The sequence below is a fragment of the Dendrobates tinctorius genome, unplaced genomic scaffold (assembly GCF_039654945.1).
Source record: "Dendrobates tinctorius isolate UK_male_01 unplaced genomic scaffold, ASM3965494v1 ptg000162l, whole genome shotgun sequence".
In the NCBI taxonomy this organism is placed as follows: domain Eukaryota; kingdom Metazoa; phylum Chordata; class Amphibia; order Anura; family Dendrobatidae; genus Dendrobates; species Dendrobates tinctorius.
Window position 1 is genome coordinate 49,130,001 of NW_027361829.1, and position 20,196 is coordinate 49,150,196.

The 20,196-nt window shown below is 45.5% G+C and overlaps 1 protein-coding gene across 1 annotated transcript in view; it reads left to right on the top strand.

Moving 5' to 3' along the window:
* SUGCT (succinyl-CoA:glutarate-CoA transferase) overlaps positions 1-20,196 on the top strand; it is a 1,606,806-nt gene that overhangs the window by 149,803 nt on the left and 1,436,807 nt on the right. The window contains exons 7-8 of the mRNA XM_073550015.1: positions 2,188-2,279; positions 2,951-3,094. Of these exons, the coding sequence (XP_073406116.1) occupies positions 2,188-2,279; positions 2,951-3,094 (236 nt within the window). The remainder of the gene's footprint in view (positions 1-2,187; positions 2,280-2,950; positions 3,095-20,196) is intronic.

The window sequence follows — 20,196 nt, forward strand, 5'->3', positions numbered from 1 at the left end:
GTACTTTAAATATAAGCCCTGTGCCCCCATTCTATACTCACCCTCCAGCATCTTCATATTGTACTTAACAGACACCAGATTCGTCATGCAGCACCATCTTCTACCCATAGCTTCCAACATATTAACATGCTATTACATATAACTAGATTATGGCCCGATGCTATCGCATCGCGAGGATGCGATAGCATCACACCTCTTGCCATGTTAACCCTCAACACACACACTCCTCTCACCAACTCCACTCACTCTTTCACTCCACATACGACCCCTTCTCTCACTCCGTCTCTCATACTCACGCCGTCATCGCCGCTGCTCCACGATCCCCGACATCTTCTTCCGCCAGCGCCATCCTGGATCCAGACGTTGTCCACGCCGGCGACATGTTCTAGCGGCGACGCCATCTTGAGTATCGTGAAATCCCGCGATAGTCAAGATGGCGTCGCCGGAAGAACATGTCGCCGGCGTGGACGACGTCGGGATCCAAAATGGCGTCGGCGAAATCTCGTGAGTTTTCGCCGACGCCATTTTGGATCCCGACGTCGTCCTCGCCGGCGACATGTTCTTGCGGCGACGCCATCTTGAGTATCGCGGGATTTCGCCGATCCAAAATATTGTCGCCGCAAGAACATGTCGCCGGCGTGAAGGACGTCTGGATCCAGGATGGCGCCGGCGGAAGAAGATGTCGGGGATCGTGGATCAGCGGCGATGACGGCGTGAGTATGAGAGACGGAGTGAGAGAAAGGGTCGTATGTGGAGTGAAAGAGTGAGTGGAGATGGTGAAAGGTGAGAGGAGTGTGTGTGTTGAGGGTTAACATAGAAAGAGGTGTGCGGTGACGTCACCGGTTACAACTGGACGGAAGTTGTTACAACCGGAAGTTGCTTAGGGCATTTATTATTATAGATAATACCACATATAATAGTATGTTATTTATGTTATTAAATATTTTACCACTTTTTTTGGTTCAAATATATTTTTCCCTAATTTCCATCTCTGGTTTCAGACTAGCGTTTTTTTTGCGCTACGTGCGCATACATGCGCATGCTCAATGCGCCCCTATGTTTAACATGGGTGCGCATTGTCTAGCGTTTGTAAGCGTTTGTATGCGTTTGTGTTTTTTTGCAGTGTGCGCCTATGCGCCTGACGCACCCTGTTGCATTTTTTGTGCGCCCAACCTGTGTCAAAAAAACGCATGCGCATAAATGGAATGCGCAAAAATAACACATTACAGTCTATGGGAACGCTGGCGTGTGCATGGACATGCGCACGTCAACGTTTAAAATCGCATGCGTTTTAAGAGTCAAACCGGTTAAAACGCATGTGCATAAAATAAGCAAACGCATGCAAAACGCTTGATGTGTTTTTTGTTTGCGTTTGGACTGCGCACGCGGCGCAAAAAAACGCTAGTGTGAAAGTAGCCTAAAACCTGGATGCGTCTTATAGACCGGTGCGTCTTATAATATGGTATCTCCCGTCAAGGTCCCCTCCAGCGGCCATCTTACACCCTTAAAAGGTGCTGCCCAAACCGCTGGCAGGATGAATCAGAGTCTGCAGCTAGGTATATCTTTGTTTGAAATGTTTTTTTGGGGGGAAAAACTACTTTTTGACATCTGGCCAGAGACCAGACTAGACCAGCACCATGGGAATGGATTGGTGATCGATCATGCTCACTGACAATTCATTCTTAGTGCGGACAAACCCCAAGTATAGCCCACGAATGTCTCCAACTGTCCTGTTAAGAATGAATGAAGCAGCAGTATGTATGATCGAACACTGCTCCAGTAATATGGGGCTTTTCAGAGCATCAGTTCTTGGGATTGGTGGGAAGCCTAGTGCTCAGACCCCAGAGATATTGACGTTATTGCATATATGGTGGACCAGGAATAATTTCCAAACTTGAGAATACCCTTCTAAGTGGCCCCTGGCTAACCAGGTAGTTTATTGTCTAAGATAAGGCATGTCCTGTTCCACCCAGGTTGTATCCTGACCTTGTTTTGTGTCTGCAGCCCATCCTGACCCTCTGCCTGTCTACAGTTTTGAGTTGACTCCAGTTGCCCAATTTTGTGTTATATATTATTAAACAAAGCAGATTACCTTACAATTCTAGGCAGCTTGTATCCTTGCAGATTTCTTGCTTTACTGGACATACACAGCACTTTTTTCAAATACTTTGTTTTTTTTATATGCAGGTTATGGGCAAACAGGACCTTTGTTTAAAAGAGCAGGATATGATGCCGTAGCATGTGCAATGTCTGGCTTGATGCATATTACAGGACCTGAGGTGACATTTCTATGTTTTTGTAGATTTATTTTATTGTTCTTCTTATCTGATAAAAAAAGGTTCTGATATACTGTTTTCCAAATCCAATGTGCCATCATTATCTTTAGGCAATCTGTTAGAGGTTCTGTTAAGTGGCAAATCAATTTTTTTGATCCCCAAAACTTGCACCAAAAGTGCTACAAAGTATTTCTTGAAACTTTTCCAGTGACATTTGTTAGCAATTGTAGCATTTAAATTGCTGACCTTTATTGTGGACTTCACAAACACTTAGTATAATTAACCGTTTAAGGGGGGGGTCATGCGGATAATCCCTTTTAGTAAAGGCGAATTTAACTTTGGTGTTCACACGGCATGCCTAAATCATTCTCCCGTAGAAGTCAATGAGATGTTTTCTGACTTTGCTTTGTCAGTGCTGCTGAGAAACATCTCTGAATTGCGTTTTTTTGAGCAGCAGCCCAGGCATATATACATAAAAAAAATAAATGAAAATATGCAATCAGAAAAACAAAAACGTATTCTACAAAGGTGATACATTTTCTTATTGCTTATAAGAGCAAATATGTGGTGGGTAGCTTCTTTACTGTAATAGTAGCTACCATAATTATAGAAAATATTTCCTGTAAATCAGCAGAGCTACTGTGGAATCTAATAAAAATATGTTGATTTTTTAGGATGGAGATCCTGTACGCCCAGGTGTAGCTATGACTGACCTCGCAACAGGGCTATATGCTCATGGAGCCATTATGGCTGGTTTACTGCAAAAAATGAAAACTGGGAAAGGAATGCACATTGACTGCAACCTACTTTCCTCACAGGTAATTAAGTTTTATTTTATTACAACAATTATTACAGTTGCATTTAGCTGTTAGATATTAGGCACCAAAGTAAAGGAACTAATAAAAATGTAATTCTATATATAATGGGTCCTTTACAAAAGTGCAGACATTTGCATCAAAGCACCTATTGTTCTTTGTATTTTCTAACGTGTGTACACCCACTCTCCAGTTTTTGGAAATTCCCTTATAAAAACAGTCTTTTACCTACATTTAAAGGGGATCTGTCACCAATGATTTTTTTTTCTTTCTCATCTGAGAGCAGGATAATGTAGGAAAAGAGATCATTATTCCAGAGATGTATCACTTACTTTACTGGGTGCAGCAGATGTGTTAGGCCCCTTTCACACGTCCGTGTCTCCGGTACGTGTGGTGACAGTTTTGTCATGTACCAGAGACATTGACACATGTAGACCCATTCAAATGAATGGGTCTATGCACTTGTCAGCATGTTTTCACGGACTGTGTGTCCGTGTGCAAAACACACTGACATGTCCGTTTTCTCCCAGACGCACGAGCTGCAAAACGTCCTGCACACAGAGAGCACACATTGATGTCCTCCGTGCGCATGGATGGCCGCCAGTGGAAGAAGCGCTACTGTAAGCGCTGTTCCCCGGCGGCTGGTGCTAAACGTGGCTGTCAGTATTCTCCCCTGCTCTGCCGCGATCAGCAAAACCCAAATGTGGGGTCCCCCTATGTTTTTGAACCAACCCGGCAAAACTCACAGGTGCAGGCTACTATTCTCAGGCTGGAAAGGGGCAATGAATATGGCCCCCCCAGCCTAAAAACAGCAGCCCGCAGCTGCATAGAAAAGGTGCATCTATTAGATGCACCAATTCTGGAGCTTTGCCCGTTATTTTCCTCTTGCCCTGTAGCAGTGGCAAGTGTGGTAATGGGGGGGGTTAATGTCACCTTTCTATTGTAAGGTGACATCAAACCCGGCTTAGTAATGGAGAAGTGTCAATAAGACACCTATCCATTACTATTATAGTTGTGAAGGGGTTAAATAAACGCACAGCATGAATAAAGTCTTTTAATGAAATAAAACACCTCACAGTTTTGCCATCTTTATTGTTCTGCTAATCAAAGCGATGCCTTCGATCTCCTGTAATAAAATTTAATATAATAAAACAACAATATACCATACCTGTCCGGTGTTCAGTCTAACCGCGTAATCCATATCTGGGGAATAATCAGTTACAACCGGAGCGTTGCTAATGCGACCGCCCCTGTGAACTACTGATGAATGAATGAGAAGCAGCCGGCGCAGGATCAGTAACTAGCGGTGACGTCACTGAGTCTGTGCTCGCTGCTGGCCTGAACACCTGTGACCTCAGGACCGTGGGAGAATGCAAGTGATGAGGTCACGGCAGTTCAAGCTCTGTCACAGTGACCTCATCACTTGCATTCTCCCACGGTCCTGAGTTCACAGCAGGTCAGTTTTTCATTCATTCATTCTCCTCTGCTCGCGCTGATCACGGCAGAGCAAGTGAGAATGGATGAAAGCTGCGTTTAGCACCTGCCGCCAGGGAACAGCGCTTACAGTAGCGCTTCTTCCCCGGCGGCCATCCATGTGGTACTGATGCGGCACATGGGTTGCACACGGTTGCCACACGTGTGCCACACGTAGTACACACACGGACATCTCCGGTACTGAAATATACGAACGTGTGAAAGAGGCCTTATAGAGCTTTCTCTGCTGTAGATGGTGCAGTGCTCAGAAAGCTTTCCTCGCCCACACCACTGATTAGCAGCTCTCTATGTACGTTGTATATGGACAGGTGCTAATTTGTGCTGGGGGCGTGGTTGGACCAGGAGGCACGTGAGCAGCTAGTCCAGTAGTGATAATCTCCTGCTTTTAAAATGCTGATAGTATTGAAACTACAGCACACAGTCTAATAAGTGACACATCGCTGAAATCAGTGTCTCTGCCCCTACCCCATGCTGCTTTCAGATTATATAGGAAAAACCTACTGACATATTCCCTTTAACGCAATAGTTATAGCTATTATTTAGTACAGAACACTTTTGCCTATTTCAATGTTTTTTTTAACTCCTTAATGACCGCTGATACACATTAAAACGTCGATCATTAATGGACCTTATACCCTCATTGCCATTTACAGCTATTGGGAATAGGTAAATAGCGCCGCCCCGCTGTTAAATTTCTACAGGACAGCTGACACGCTTTGGAATTGGCACCAACCAGTTTTGAAATCAAACAGGGTCGATTAACCCTTGAAATACCACTGTCAATTGTGACACCAGTATTTAAGTGGTTAAAAGGGGGTTAAAAGACCCCCTATGGCACAATCGATCCATGTGACCATAATCGCAGGTGCTGATCATTGCCATAGTACTCTGATGTCATCTGATGACCCCGGGTATGGTGGCCTGATAGATCTCATTGACTCAGAGTCTAACATGTTGAGTCAGTGAGTAAAAAAGCCAAGAAGCCAGCGCTGCCTATGGTTAGTATGCAATACATAAAGTGCATATGCACATATTGATTTCTAACTGTACTTTAAACTGAGACATTTGGAAAACAATTGATCAATTCTTTGAACCACCCCACCATGTCACGGCATTCTCAGATGGGGCAGTCCTACTCTACGTTTTTTTAGATACGCTGTGCCATTATGGCCTTCTAAATATATTAAAAACAAGACTGTATTAAATGCAAGCGTACCTGAAGCATTTCTGAAACACTCCCATAGCGCCAAAAGGGCAAGTGCAGATAAAAATTGGGTTTTTTTTGTACCCTAGACAAAGATTTTAACCTTACTTTATCTTGCATTAGTGGGACCCTGTGTTCAATCATGTACCTCCTTCACCGCCATAGTGTTACAGATAATAGTTATAGCTTTTTAAAACTATCCCTTTCTGATACGGACCTTCACGAGAATCTGTCAGCAGGTTTTTTCTAACTCATCGGAGAGCAGTATAATGTAGGAAAAGAGACCCTGATTCCAGCGGTATCACTTAGTTTACTGGACGTAGCAGTTGTGACACAGAGTTTTTAGAAGTAGCATGTAGCAGAGCTAAGAAAGATAACCCTGCCCACACCACAGCTTTCTATGTATATTGTATTTTGCCAGAAAGCTGCTAATCAGTGCTGGGGGAGTGGTTTGACCACTGGGCACACAGCAGCTAGTCAGGAAGTGATAATCTATTGCTGATAAAACACACACAGTATTGAAACAACAGTACATAGTGTAGTAAGTGGCACATTGCTGAAATCAGTGTCTCAACCCCTACCTCATGCTGCCCTCAAATTACATAACTAAATCCTGCTGACAGATTCCCTACAGAGATTAATCCCACTGCGTTTTTTTCAGCATGTCAATTCTTTGTGCGGATTCTGCACCCATTGACTATACATTGAGTAAGGCAAATCCGCACATCAAAAAACGCATGACAATCCGCAACAAATCCGCATCAATTCTGCATGAAATCCACAAGCATTTTGGCCCGTGTTTTCTGCCAAGAGATGCAGATTCTGTGCGGAAAATTCTGCAGGCCAATCCGCAACATGTGCACATACCCTATAGCTCGGCTCACATGTATCCTGCGATCTGCATCGGGGTTTCCATGTAAATCTCTGAAATATGTGAGTCAGACAGAACCCCCGGCGGAAGATTTCCTATAATGAGGCCGAGGACACATTGTACATGCCGTCTGATCTGTGATCCAGCGGTGTCCGTCTTTTTGGGATTGCATAAAAGTGCAGTCGGCCACAGTTTTGTGCACTTCTAAAAAGGACACCGCTGAACAGAAGCACCCCTAGATGAATTCATTGGGAGTGTAAATTGTAAAATAAGTTCACAAATGGGGTGTTTCTGCTATTCTGGCACCTCAGGGGCTCTGCCAATGTGACATGGCACCCTCAAACCATTCCCGCAAAATCTGAACTCCGGCATGGTGCCTCTTTCCTTCTGAGTTTTGCGTTGTGCCTCAAAAGTAGTGTTCCCCCATATATGGGGTATCAGCGTACTTAGGAGAAATTGCACAACAAATTGTATGGTGCAATTTTTCGGGTTGCCCTTATGAAAATACAACATTTGGGGCCAAAATAACATTTTTTGGGGGAAAATTTGTTTTTTTTTTATTTTCATGGCTCAACATTATAAACTTCTGTGAAGCACCTGAGGGTTCAATGTGCTCACCACACATCTAAATACATTCTTTGAGGGGTCTAGTTTCCAAAATGGTGTCACATGTGGGGGGTATCCACTGTTTAGGCACAACAATGGCTCTCCAAATGGTATATGATGTCCGCTAATGATTCCAGGAAATTTTACATTAAAAAGTCAAATGACGCTCCATCCCTTTGGAGCCCTGCCGTGTGCAAAAACAGTGGTTTTCTCCCTCATATAGGTATTGGCTTATTCAGGAGAAATTGCACTGCAAATTGTATGGTGCAATATCTCCTATTACCCTTATCAAAATACAAAATTTGGAGCTAAAGTAACATTTTTGTAGGGAAAATGTGATTTTTTTTTTATTTTTATTTTTTATTTTCATGGCTCATTGTTGTAAAGTTCTGAGATCAGTTCTCTGAGGGGTGTAGTTGCCAAAATGTTTGTCACTTTTGGGAGATTTTCACTGTTTAGACACATCTGGAGCTCTCCAAACACGACAAAGCATCTGCCATTTATTTCAGCAAATTTTGCATTCAAAAAGTCAAATAGCGTTCCTTCCCTTCCAAGCTCTGTCGCCCTCATATGTAATGTTGGTATGCTCAGGAGAAATTGCACAACAAATTATGGAGTCAATTTTTTCCTGTTACCCTTGTCAAAATAAAAAAAAAATTTGATCTGAAGTAAATTTTTTGTGAAATAAAGTTAAATGTTCATTTTTTTTTCCACATTCCAAAAATTCCTATGAAGCACGTGAAGGGTTAATAAACTTCTTGAATGTGGTATTGAGCACCTTGATGGGTGCAGTTTTTAGAATGGAGTCACTTTGGGGTATTTTCTGTCATATAGACCCCTCAAAATCAATTCAAATGTATGATTCCTAAAAAAATGGTTTTGTAAATTTTGCAGGAAAAATGAAAAATCGCTGGTCAACTTTTAATTCTTATAACTTCCTAACCAAAAAAAATTGTGCAGAAGTAAAGTAGACATAGGAAATGTTATTTATTAACTATTTTTGTGAAATTTTAAGGGCATAACAAATGCAATTTTGAAAATTGCAAAATGTTCCAAATTTCTATTTTTTTCACAAATTAACGCAAGTTATAGCGAATAAATTTTACCACCACCATGAAGTACAATCTCAGAATCAGTGGGATTCATTGAAGCGTTCAAGAGTTTTGACCTCATAAAGTGACACTGGCCAGAATTGTCAAAATTGGACTGCAAACCACATTGGGGGTAAAGGAGTTAAAGTAAAAAAATAATTTTGTAAAGTAGTGGCAAATATCTGTAAGGAGACAAGGAGTTAAGCAATATTGCTGTAAAGTCACCGATTTTGTGACGTAGCAGCGATATTGCTAGCGATATCGCTACATGTGATACTTACCTCCGACCGGCTCCCCCGCTGCTCATCGCTGGTCGCGCGAGAAGGTCCTAGATCATTTCTCGTCGTCAGCTTCCTGCGGCGACGACGTGCAACGCATGGACGCGGGCGGGAGGACGTCAGGATCGCTGCGTCTGACAGGTAAGTAGCGACCTCCGACCCCTGCGATGTCACTCACTAGCGACCACTTAGCGATGCACCAGCGATCCATATCGTTGTCGGGATCGCTGGTGCATCGCTATGTGTAACGGTACCCTTAATCCTGGTTTCTTCTCTCTTGACATTAGAAGACATCTCTATCGGGTCTCTGTGCATGTGCAGTGTGGAGATGAAGTCGAAGCCAGTATACCTTGTTTAACTGCACATGCACCAGAATTCACTGGAGCTACCATATAATGCAAGAGGAGGAGACCAACACATCTTTAGAATTCCATCACTGTCATATATATATATAACTATGATTTCAGGTTATTATTTAATGTCAGGTTCTCTTTAACTAAACCTGGAGATATAGCAGAATATTACTTGTCCAGTAGGGAATAGGAGAATTGGAAAAGATGCTTGGAAACAAAAACACTGACTTGATTCTAGTTCTATCTGCCATTGCTATCTGGGTCTAATAAAACACATCCTGTAATTCAATATATGATGAAACTATTCCAGCATGTGCTGCATTACATAGGCCTAACAGCAATATAAACATACAAAGATAAAGCCATACTCACATATGACTTTGAATATCTCAGACATGTTTGTGGCATATGTCCCTCTTTATCCAATAAGGATCAAAGACAAACAAATGGAGATGGACACTTGTGAGCAAAAGGTCTCATAGTGCATCACAAAATATTACAAAAACACAATTAAAGTTCTGATGCACATTTGTTGTGAATGCCAGTTATTTCCTACACATCAAACGGTGACTGTGGCAAGAACCTCAAACCTCCCATTCATGTGCTGTGGTTACCTTAATAATGCACATAAGTGAAGGTAAAAGGCCAACTGCATTTTTTTTAGTGATGATTTTATATAGTAAAAGAAACAAGTAATGTCATTGCACACCCACTTTTCTAATTTGGTTTGAACTTAAGCATTACTTGGACTGGTTATCTATATAACTGCAAAAAAAAATAAAAAAAATTATAGTTCTTATAATACTGGCTTTGTAATATATGGTATAGGGAATGTGTCAGCAGAAAATTACCTACGATTTAAGTTAGGTTTTTATGTTAAATGTATATATTTTTTATTTGGTCACTTTACATAATCACAGCAGATAAAACGATTACTAACCCCAACAACACGAGCCCAGTAAACAGAAAATGACCATTTTATATAATTGTTGTCCAATAAAATACAACCCACCCCACTCCCCAGTGCATCTAAGTAAGAACGTTATACAGGACAATTTCATATACGATGTGAAATACAAAGCCAAACTAAAAGGTAGATAGAGACATTCAAATTCTTTCAGTGTTGTCTTAGGCTGTCATTATTAGATTGTTTCCCAGCTATCTCATCCTTCATATATTAGGCAACTAGCTGAAGAGCCTGGCGTTGCCCGGGCATAGTATCCCCTGTACATAGTATATACCTGTATGTATAACAGAAATAGATTTATTAAATATTCATAATACGGTATATATATATATATATATATATATATATTTAGAAATCAAAAAAGATGGAGGCAGCACACCATATGAAATTTTAGAAAGAAGTGTTATTTAATAGCCCATATGGCGACATTTCGGTCTTGAGTGCAGACCTTTCGGGCTTGAGAAAGGTCTGCACTCAAGAGGGATCCGCTCCACCAGGACAGGAACCTACTGAAATATAAGGGGCGGCACCTCTCCCCCGATTCAGTTGGGTTCCTGTCCTAGGAAGGGAATCCCAGTCTGACAGCGGTGGTGCCTGTCATGGATGAAAAGCCCAGGGCCGTCATGGATGAAGAGCCCAGGGCCGTCCCGGCGCGGGAAGAGCAGGTCGGCTTACCTGCAGCGCCGGCCGTCGGTCTCTTGGAAGCGCAGTCCCCGGGGTCCTTCTGCAGGCTCCGGGTTCGTGCGGGTGCGGCTAGGGGGCCTCTGTGATCCGGGGCGCTCCTCCGTGCCTCCCTCCCCTCAAACGTGCCCCGAACCTTCTCCCTCACAACATGACAGGGAGAGCCGGGGCGGTTTCCGGCCACTGAAGTCAGCGGCGCGGGGCATCCTGGGAGCGTGCTGGCTGACGTCAGAGGCGACGGCAAGATGGCGCCTGGTGCGACGCCGGCCGCATTAAGAAGAATAGCGGTTGTCCGGCGGTCGCAGGGGGAGGGGAGAAAGAGAACGCTCACCGGAACGGACCTATTTAAAGGAGGAAGGACGTCAGTGCGGAGCCGTTCAAGGGGCAAAAGCAGCAGTCACCCGAGCCACAGGTCGGGAGACTCCTCGATGTCCAGAGAGCACAGGTCACGTGCTCCACCACAGCCTCCGAGTCCGGGACCCGACTTTATGGGTAGTGAGTGATCTCCATGAATGTTAGCATGTTGTTAATAGGGTCCTTATTGTGTGTTAATCTCCTTAGGAAAAGGCCAAAAAAGCAGGGAGCAAGAGAAACAATAGGGATTGTGCCATATGTAGGAGCCCTCTAGCGAGAGATTGGCAGAAGGACCTTTGCGCCAGTTGTATCCAGCGAACCATGGCGGAGGAGGCGCGAGCTTTGCAACTAACCTCAGACATCAGGTCCAAGGTGGAAGGCTCACTTAAAGTGTTTTGTGAAAGAAAAGGAAATAGAGTAGGAAAGACTCCCCTAGTTCTTCCTCAGACTCCTCCTCGGCTGTATATCAGGCCGAACACCTGTCCTCCTCCTTGGATAGTGACACGGGTGGCAAGCCGTGTTTTCCGGTAGAGGATACGGCTGCTCTCCTCAAAGCCATTAGGGTAACCATGGGCCTAGAGAAGGAAAAAACGGCTAAGTTTCTGAAAGACGTCATGTTCTACAGGAAAGAAAGAAACGCACCTTTCCAGTCAATGAGAAAGTCCAGGCACTCATTGAAAGAGAATGGAAGAAGCCTGAAAGATCAGGAGCACTTCCCTCCTCCTTTAAAAGGAGATACCCCTTTGAACATAAAGACACAGAGATATGGGACAAAGTCCCAAAGATTGACGCAGCAGTGTCTAGGTCATCTAAAAAAATCGGCCCTGCCCCTGGAAGACTCAGGTGTGCTTAGAGACCCGCTAGATAAAAAAGCGGATTCTTACCTAAGGCATATGTGGGAAGCAGCGGCAGGAGGACTAAAACCGGCAATAGCCGGCACCTGCACAGCACGTTCCTTAATGATTTGGCTACAGCAGCTGGAAGAGAAACTCGCTTCAAAGGTCTCGAGGGAAAAAATGCCCCCATCCCTTATGGGAAATATGTAAAAACACAGTCTTCTACTAGGCATTGCTCCTACTGGCCAGTTTCCTACTCCACACTGATGAGGGGCAATACCCCGAAACAGCTGTCTGTGGATGGATACCATGTTTTGGCGGCTTGTGTTTTGCATGTTTTTACATATTTCCCATAAGGGATGGGGGCATTGCTCTAGAATCACTGCGTTGAGAAACATGTGATGGTGTCTCCGCAGTGTTGGATGTTGATCTCCATGAGTTCATTCATCCTCATTTTTCACAGTCTTCTACTAGGCTTTGCTCCTACTGGCCAGTTTCCTACTCCACATTGATGAGGGACAATACCCCGAAACAGTTGTCTGTGGATGGATACCATGTTTTGGCATAGGTGGTTTCCTTCATTGGAGACTGCCCTTCCCATGGTTGTTCCTTCCCGGGGAAAGACCTGGCTAGTCATTGCTTGCGTTAAGAAACATGTGATGGTGTCTCTGCGGCTTGTGTTTTGCATGTTTTTACATATTTCCCATAAGGTATGGGGGCATTGCTCTAGAATCACTGCGTTGAGAAACATGTGATGGTGTCTCCGCAGTGTTGGATGTTGATCTCCATGAGTTCATTCATCCTCATTTTTCAGATTCCCTGAGACTGACAGCGAGAGCAGCGGGGTTATCAAACGCCGCAAGGCGCGCATTGTGGCTTAAAGGTTGTCCAGGAGACCTAAAGTCTAAAGCTAACTTGTGCTCTCTTCCGTGTGATGGTCAATTTTTATTTGGAAAAAATCTAGATGACATCTTGGAAAAAGCAAGCGATAGAAAGAAGGGCTTCCCCAGGTTTCTAGGAGATCAAAGAATGCCGTCCTTGCGGAGAGGGAAATTCAACAGGGGCCGTCCTCCAGGGGATAGGAAAAGATGGGAGGACAAAAGGAAGAAGTCCGGATTCATGTTCGTAGGAGCCACTTTATCCTCAAAAAAATCCCCACAATGACGCCGACAGCCCGGTGTGACGGACTCAGCTTCTGCTGAGCTGATTTTTTGAGTGGACCCTCTGGGTCATGGCACCCACCCACTGAGGGCGAGCTGACCTTGTGAGGAACCACCCCCTATACAGGGAGTGTCAGGGGCAAGACCAAGGGGACCAGACGGCCGGCTCAGGGGGACACTAGTGAGTGTCTAACAACAGGAACGAGCAGGATGCAAAACATAAAGCGAGGTCACCGGGTTTCTTCAATAAATGTGGTTTCAAGATTTAATCAGGTGCAAGGCATAAACAGTGAAACACAGCAAAGTGCGTGCAGGGGCACGCCAAATGTTCAAGGCATAATACGTGCTAGAAAACATAACAGGGTCCAAGGCAGGATACGTGCTAGGAGACACACCAGGGTTTCAAGGCAGGAGACACGCCAGAGTTCAAGAGAGGATGCGTGCTAGGAGACACGCCAGAGTTCAAGAGAGGATGCGTGCTAGGAGACACGCCAGAGTCCAAGACAGGGTGCGTGCTAGGAGACACACCAGGGTCCAAGGCAGGGTGCGTGCTAGAAGATACGCCAGGGTTCAAGGCAGGGTGCGTTGGCATCGGACTCCAGACTACTGGCAACGATCTACAGGATCCAGGCATCAGGCTGCGGAAATCAGCTCCGGACATCAGGCCGCAGTCATCTGGTTCCGGACCTCTGGCAGTGGTCGGCAGGTTTCGGGAATCCGGCAGGCAAGCCAGGGTTCAAGGTAGGGTGCGTGCTAGGTGCCACGCCAGGGTTCGAGGCAGGGTGCATGCTAGGAGCCACGCCAGGGTTCGAGGCAGGGTGCGTGCTAGGAGCCACACCAGGGTTCAAGGCATGGTGCATGCTAGGAGCCACGCCAGGGTTCAAGGCAGGGTGCGTGCTAGGAGCCACGCCAGGGTTCAAGGCAGGGTGCATGCTAGGAGCCACGCCAGGGTTCAAGGCAGGAGACACGCCTCACTGGCCAGTGCACACGGCTGAGACACAAGCAAGAGGCACGACTAAGGTACAGGAGGCGGGCAAGGGGCAATCTGTCACGTATGCCTGTCCTGTGTGACACGACCTGAAGGCCGGTAACTAAAACAACAAGACTGACACGTGACACTGTCCTGTGTGACGCGACCAACAGGTCGGTACTGAAACAACAAGACAAGTGGAAGGGAAACCCAGACAGGGCAAGGAAAAGACAAAGCAAAGAGCGGAACGTAGGCAGAAGCACAGAACGGGGTCAGAGAGAGTACAGGAAAGGAGAGTGTGCCAGGAGGCACCACAAAGCAAGGCAGAATACAGAGCTAGTAGTGGAGCGTAGGCCGAAGCCCAGAGTCGGGTCAAGGAAGAACCTTGAGACTAGCCTGGAAATGTGCTGGAGAAGCACCATAGGTCAGAGAGTAGAAATGGTGCGTGTGTCAGGAGGCACAACAGAGTACCAGACAAAAAACAGGGGTACCAGCGGAGCGTAGGCCGAAGCCCAGAGCCGGGTCAAGGAAGAACCTTGAGACTAGCCTGGAAATGTGCTTGAGAAGCACCATAGGACAGAGAAGGAATGGTGCGTGTGCCAGGAGGCACAACAGAGCACCAAGCAGAGCAAAGGCAAGACATGGCAAAGCAGGCAAAGGCAGAGAACCCAGGAAGGAATACAAGTCAAAGCATAGCAAAGGCAAGACATGGCAAAGCAGGCAGAGGCAGAGAACACAGGAAGGACTACAAGTCAAAGCATAGCAAAAGCAAGACATGGCAAAACAGGCAAGGCAGAGAACACAGGAAGGACTACAAGTCAAAGCATGACAGACAAAACATGGCACAAAAAGACAACACAAGACATGGCACAGGACAAGAGGCAGAATACAAGCACAGAGCGTGTGCAGAGACGCACGACAGGGCAGAGTGCAGGGGCACAGAATACGGGGAGCGACCGAGTAGAACAAGCAGCCATGCAGGGAAGCAACATGGTAATCAGGCCCCAACCATAGGAAGGGGTGGTCTGATATAGGGCATTAGCACCTGCACTTCCGGGTCAGGACCAGGAGGGAACTTCCGGTTCAGATCCTCCAGGATCATAGAGAGCATTGCTAGATCAGACTGGGCTGGACCATACAGAAGGTCACATGATCAGGGGCTCCAGAAACACTGAGAGGTTAGCTGGGTCAGACAGTGCTGGAACAAAGGAAAGGTCACAGGATAAGGGGATCCAGAAACACAGAGAGAACTGCTGCATCAGACAGTGCTGGAAAGGTCACATGATCAGGGTCTTCAGGAACACAGAGGATTGCCGAGAGGCAGAGTAGAGACAACGGGTCACACAGCCACGGCATGCAGCCATGAGGTGAGGTGCGCATGCACACTGCTCCAGGCATCTTGCAGCACAACAGTCACGAGGTGCATGTGCACACTGCTCCAGGGATCTTGCAGCATAAGACCTGAGAGACCTCCAGGGCGCCCGCAGGGACCCAGCACTGGGGGCAAAGCGGCATGGCAGGCATGACATCCGGTAGGGGGGAGACTGATGCTCTTTTCCCAGGCCTGGGAAGGTATCTCTTCCAATGCCTGGATCTTAAACATCATAAGAAAAGGCCTCAAAATCCCGTTTTTTCAGCGGCCGAGAGCATCATTTGTGGTGACCCCCCTTCAGGAAGGGGATAGAAGAACAATTGGCCCTGGAGTCAGAAATCTTAAGTCTGCTAGACAAAAGCGTTCTGACCGAAGTCCCAAGTGGACAGGAGAGAACGGGCTTCTACTCACCCCTCTTCCTGATAAAAAACCGGACCAGTCATTCAGAACAATTATAAACCTCAGAGGCCTCAATCAGTGGAGAGAAAATCAGACCTTCAAAATGGAATCGGTAACTTCGGCCATAAAACTACTACACCACAATTGTTTTATGGCCGTAGTCGATCTAAAGAATGCCTATTATCACATCCCGATCCACCCAGATTATCAAAGATACTTAAGAGTAGCTCTCTACATCCAGGGCAATCTCAGACATTTTCAATTCAGAGCCCTTCCATTCGGCATATCCATAGCCCCGAGAGTGTTTACGAAAGTCGTAGCGGAGATGACAGCCTTCCTCCGAATCCAGAACACAATTATAATTCCCTAGTTGGACAATTTTCTTATAGTGGGCAACTCAGAACACCACTGCACAGAGCAGGTAGAAAGGGTAAAAAATACCCTACAGAAACTCGGGTGGATGGTAAACATCAAAAAAACAAAACTACAACCCCTAAAGAGACAGATTTTTCTAGGGTTCATCCTGGACTCAGAACAACAAACTTGTCTGTTACCAGAGGCCATGATGGAAAAGGTGAGGAATATGACGTTGGCGGCCCTAGACCAACCTCACACGACCCTGAGAGGCGCGATGTCCTTACTAGGCACCTTGACAGCATGTATTCCAGCGGTCAGGTGGGCACAATTTCATACCCGTCAACTTCAGGCAAAAATTCTATCAGCACAGAAATCGCTAAGAGGGCGTTTGGAAGGAAGGCTGGAGCGTTCCTTAAAGATCAAAACCTCAGATCACAATTATATCTGACATATATGTGAAAAGCTTTGAAAGGTCCCAGTGAGTCCAAGGTTTCACGATAATAAAATCCAATCGAGATCCCAAGTTCAGGTATGATGTAAACAGAGGTCTTGCACAGATGAATGTAAATTTTTGGGAAGATGATTATTAGAAATAAGTCCAGCATCTCTAAGGAAGTCTATACCATCCCGCGGAGACAGAATATGAATTATGTTTGAAGCATATCTCACGATTAATGTAGAATTTTGGGACCAATTATAGTCAATACTAGCCCGGCGAAGCTCAGTTGTTATTTGTAAAAATGACCTACGTTTTTGTATAGTGTTTTTACACAGATCCTTAAAAAAAACTAAGTTTTTATAGGGAGACGAAAGAAAACTAGAATTTTTTGTTAAACCAAGAAGGGTGTTTCTGACCCAGTTAGGATAAAATGAGACAATAACATCTCTAGTTAAGTCAGACGGCAGGGAGGAAGGTCTACGAATCCTAAATATTTTTTCAATTAGATTTTTACCTTTAGTTTCCGGAAATAAGTAAGACATCATTGAGGAAACATACTCCCTCAATCTAGTTGGTTGAACTGACTCGGGAATACCCCTGATTTTTACATTATTTTTCCTCTTCAAATCCTCAAAATTGGACAACGAACATCTGAATGAGGCAATCTCCTTCTGTATATCCCTCAAAGAATCCGAGAGCTCGTGAAATTTTGATGCTTCAATAGAGGAGGAGAATTCAGATTGTTTAAACGTAGATTTTACTGTAGAGAGGGAAATATCAGGTGTAGTGTTAGGTTTTATTACATTCTCGCTGACTATAATTGAAAAGATACTTTTCATAAGTTGCTTAATCGAGTTTCCTAATATTTTAATTTTGTCTATTCCCGGGTCTCCCACACTGCTAATCCCCAGATCATTCAACGAAATTAAAAAGGTTTTGCATGATTTAATCAGGAAATCCTCAACGGGGAAACTCCCAGGAACCAATATATTATGTAGCGAGAATGGATCAGTAAATACCTCCTTAACATCAGTCTCTGTCTTTTCTTGAGCTATATCAGTTTTATCATCTTGAGAAGACTTATTATCACCAGATTCTCCATTACTGATAGAGCTCTCAGACATGAAGGAACGTATCGAAGATGCCTCATCCGTATCGCTTATATCAACTGAATCAATCAGATCGTTTTCTGAGTCCCCGAGAGAGGCTACCTCCTCCCCAGAGGCCTCCGAGTCTGCATTTTCTAATTCCTCCCCACCGTCAGACGATGGTTGTGACTTATTATAATTTAGTCCCGACTGGTGATTAGAAGAAACCTCCCTATTTGTGTATAAAGCGAAAAGGTCATTTTCAAGTCGAGCAAACAAAGCACTTGACTCTTCCTTCATAGACTGGAGAATATTATCCAGCCCAAACTCTTCCTGTCTAGAGGAAACGCAAACTGATTTTTCATGAAAGCCATTTTTTTGTAGCCCCTTGTCAATACCAGAATCTACTAATAATCGCTTGTCCCCAACACTTTTTTGAAATCCCATATTGAGATCTATCCCACGGGATGACCGGGCCCCCCCATAGTACGGTGATTTTATCTCCCCATCTAATAATTGTTTAGTTGTGTTTAATGGTATAAATTCCGCTGCATCATGTCGCAAAACACTATTAAGATGTTTGATAGAAGGAGTTAATGATGTAACAGGTGTACATAATGATAAATCTGCGGTAGATTTACGGTAAGTAGCGGTAGTTCAATCGTTTCGGCTCTGCTACATCTCTCCTGGAGGACTACTACAACGTCGGACTCTTTTCCCCCATTTTCCTCCTCCACCGATAGTGCTGTGCGGACACCAGAATCCAACAAAGGTGCAGGAACCTCAGCACTGCTATATTCCAATGGCTGCGCTGTTGCAACACCTGATGTAGTCATCTGACCAAAGTTCTCCCCTGAAGCCTGTATGGCTCTGACTTCAGAGGCCCCCAGCGGCCCTATGCATGCCGCTGATCGGACTCCCGACTGTCCCTTAATATCCCCAGATCCATCACAAATGGGCGACCCCCCGGATCCGCTCACCGGAGAAGAAGGAAAGGAAGAAGATCCCCCGTCACGGATCCTCCATTGTCGCGCGGCCGCGGCTTTCACCGCGATCTCCCCGCTATGATCCTTCACAGCGGGGATTGCTCCAGGTGCCGGGGACCTCACCGCTGATGTCGCAACAGATCCACGTGGGTTTCCCGGTGTAGAAGATCCATCGGAGGGCGGCACAGCTGATCCCAGCAGCGGCGCCGCAGTGTCTCCACTGCTGCTCCTCTTCTGCAGCCACGTGGCTTCAGCCTTCACCGCGGTCTCCTCGCTTTGATCTTGTGAAGCAGGGACCGCTCCAGCTGTCAAGGACCACGCTGCCACAGTCTCCACATGTCCACCCGGGCTTCTAGGTGCAGAGGATCCGTCTGTAGATATCCCAGCTGGTTCCACCTGTGACGCTGCATAGACTCCACCATCGCTTCTCCCCTGCCGCCGCGCAGCTCCAGCATTCAAAGCGGTCTGCCGATCTCCTCTCAAAGCAGTGTCAGCTAGTGTCGGGGTCTCTCTGCACCCAAGGGAGCTCACCATTGAAGTCTGATCTGCCCTCTGGATCTCATTGGCTCCTTGTTTTTTCCTCCCGCTGCGCTGATCAGTCACATGGCTGGGTTGTTTACATCCAGCGTGGAGGCTTGGGCCCGACAGGCTCCCCAGGCTTCTTGGACCTGTTGGACGGTCTCTTCTCTCAGGAATCATTCTTTTTTTCTTGCTGCACCTCTTAGGCATCTTCTTATTAATCCGTGGCTGAAATATTCCACAAGTTAACAATCTTTTAGTAAGCTTAGAGTAGGGGAAAGCAGGAGCTCTTGGAAAACACGTCCGCTCTGCTCCCCTGCAAGCCACGCCCCCGCCGTTCAATTTTTCAATACAACTGGTAAGCTTTAAAAAATACAATTAGGCTATGTGCACATGAGTGGAATTCCCGCGGAAATTTCTGCGGGAATTCTGGAATTCCATTCCGCGGTAAATATGCGAGAAATCCACATTTTAAATTCCCGCCTATTTCCCGTGGAAAAACTAGCGTTTTGCAAGCGTAATTAGCTTGCAAAATGCTAGCGTTTTCCAAATGATCTGTAGCATCACTTGGAAAACTGATTGACAGGTTGGTCACACTTGTCAAACATAGTGTTTGATGAGTGTGACCAATTTTTTACTATTGAGGCTGCCTATGCAGCATCAGTAGTAAAAAGATATAAAGTTTAAAATAATTTTACAAAAATCGTGTTTTTCTCACCTTCCGGCGTCCCACGCAGCGTTCCCGATTATCGCGATGTTCCCGACAAGTCCCGTTCCCAGTGATGCCTTGCGACAATGACCTTTGATGATGTCGCGGTCTCGCGAGACTGCTACGATATCGCGAGACCACGACGTCATCAAAAGTCATTGTCGCAAGGCATCCCTGGGAATGGGACCTGCCGGGAGCATCGCTGAGGCCTGGTGACATTGCGAGTGACGCCTGGAAAGTAAGAATATGACGATTTTTTATTTTAATTCTATTTTTTACAGGGATATGGTACCCAAAGCCTGGAGGAGAATCTCCTCTCCTCCAAACCGTGGGTACCATCTGCAAATGTTCTGCTTACTTTTTGCATAGTC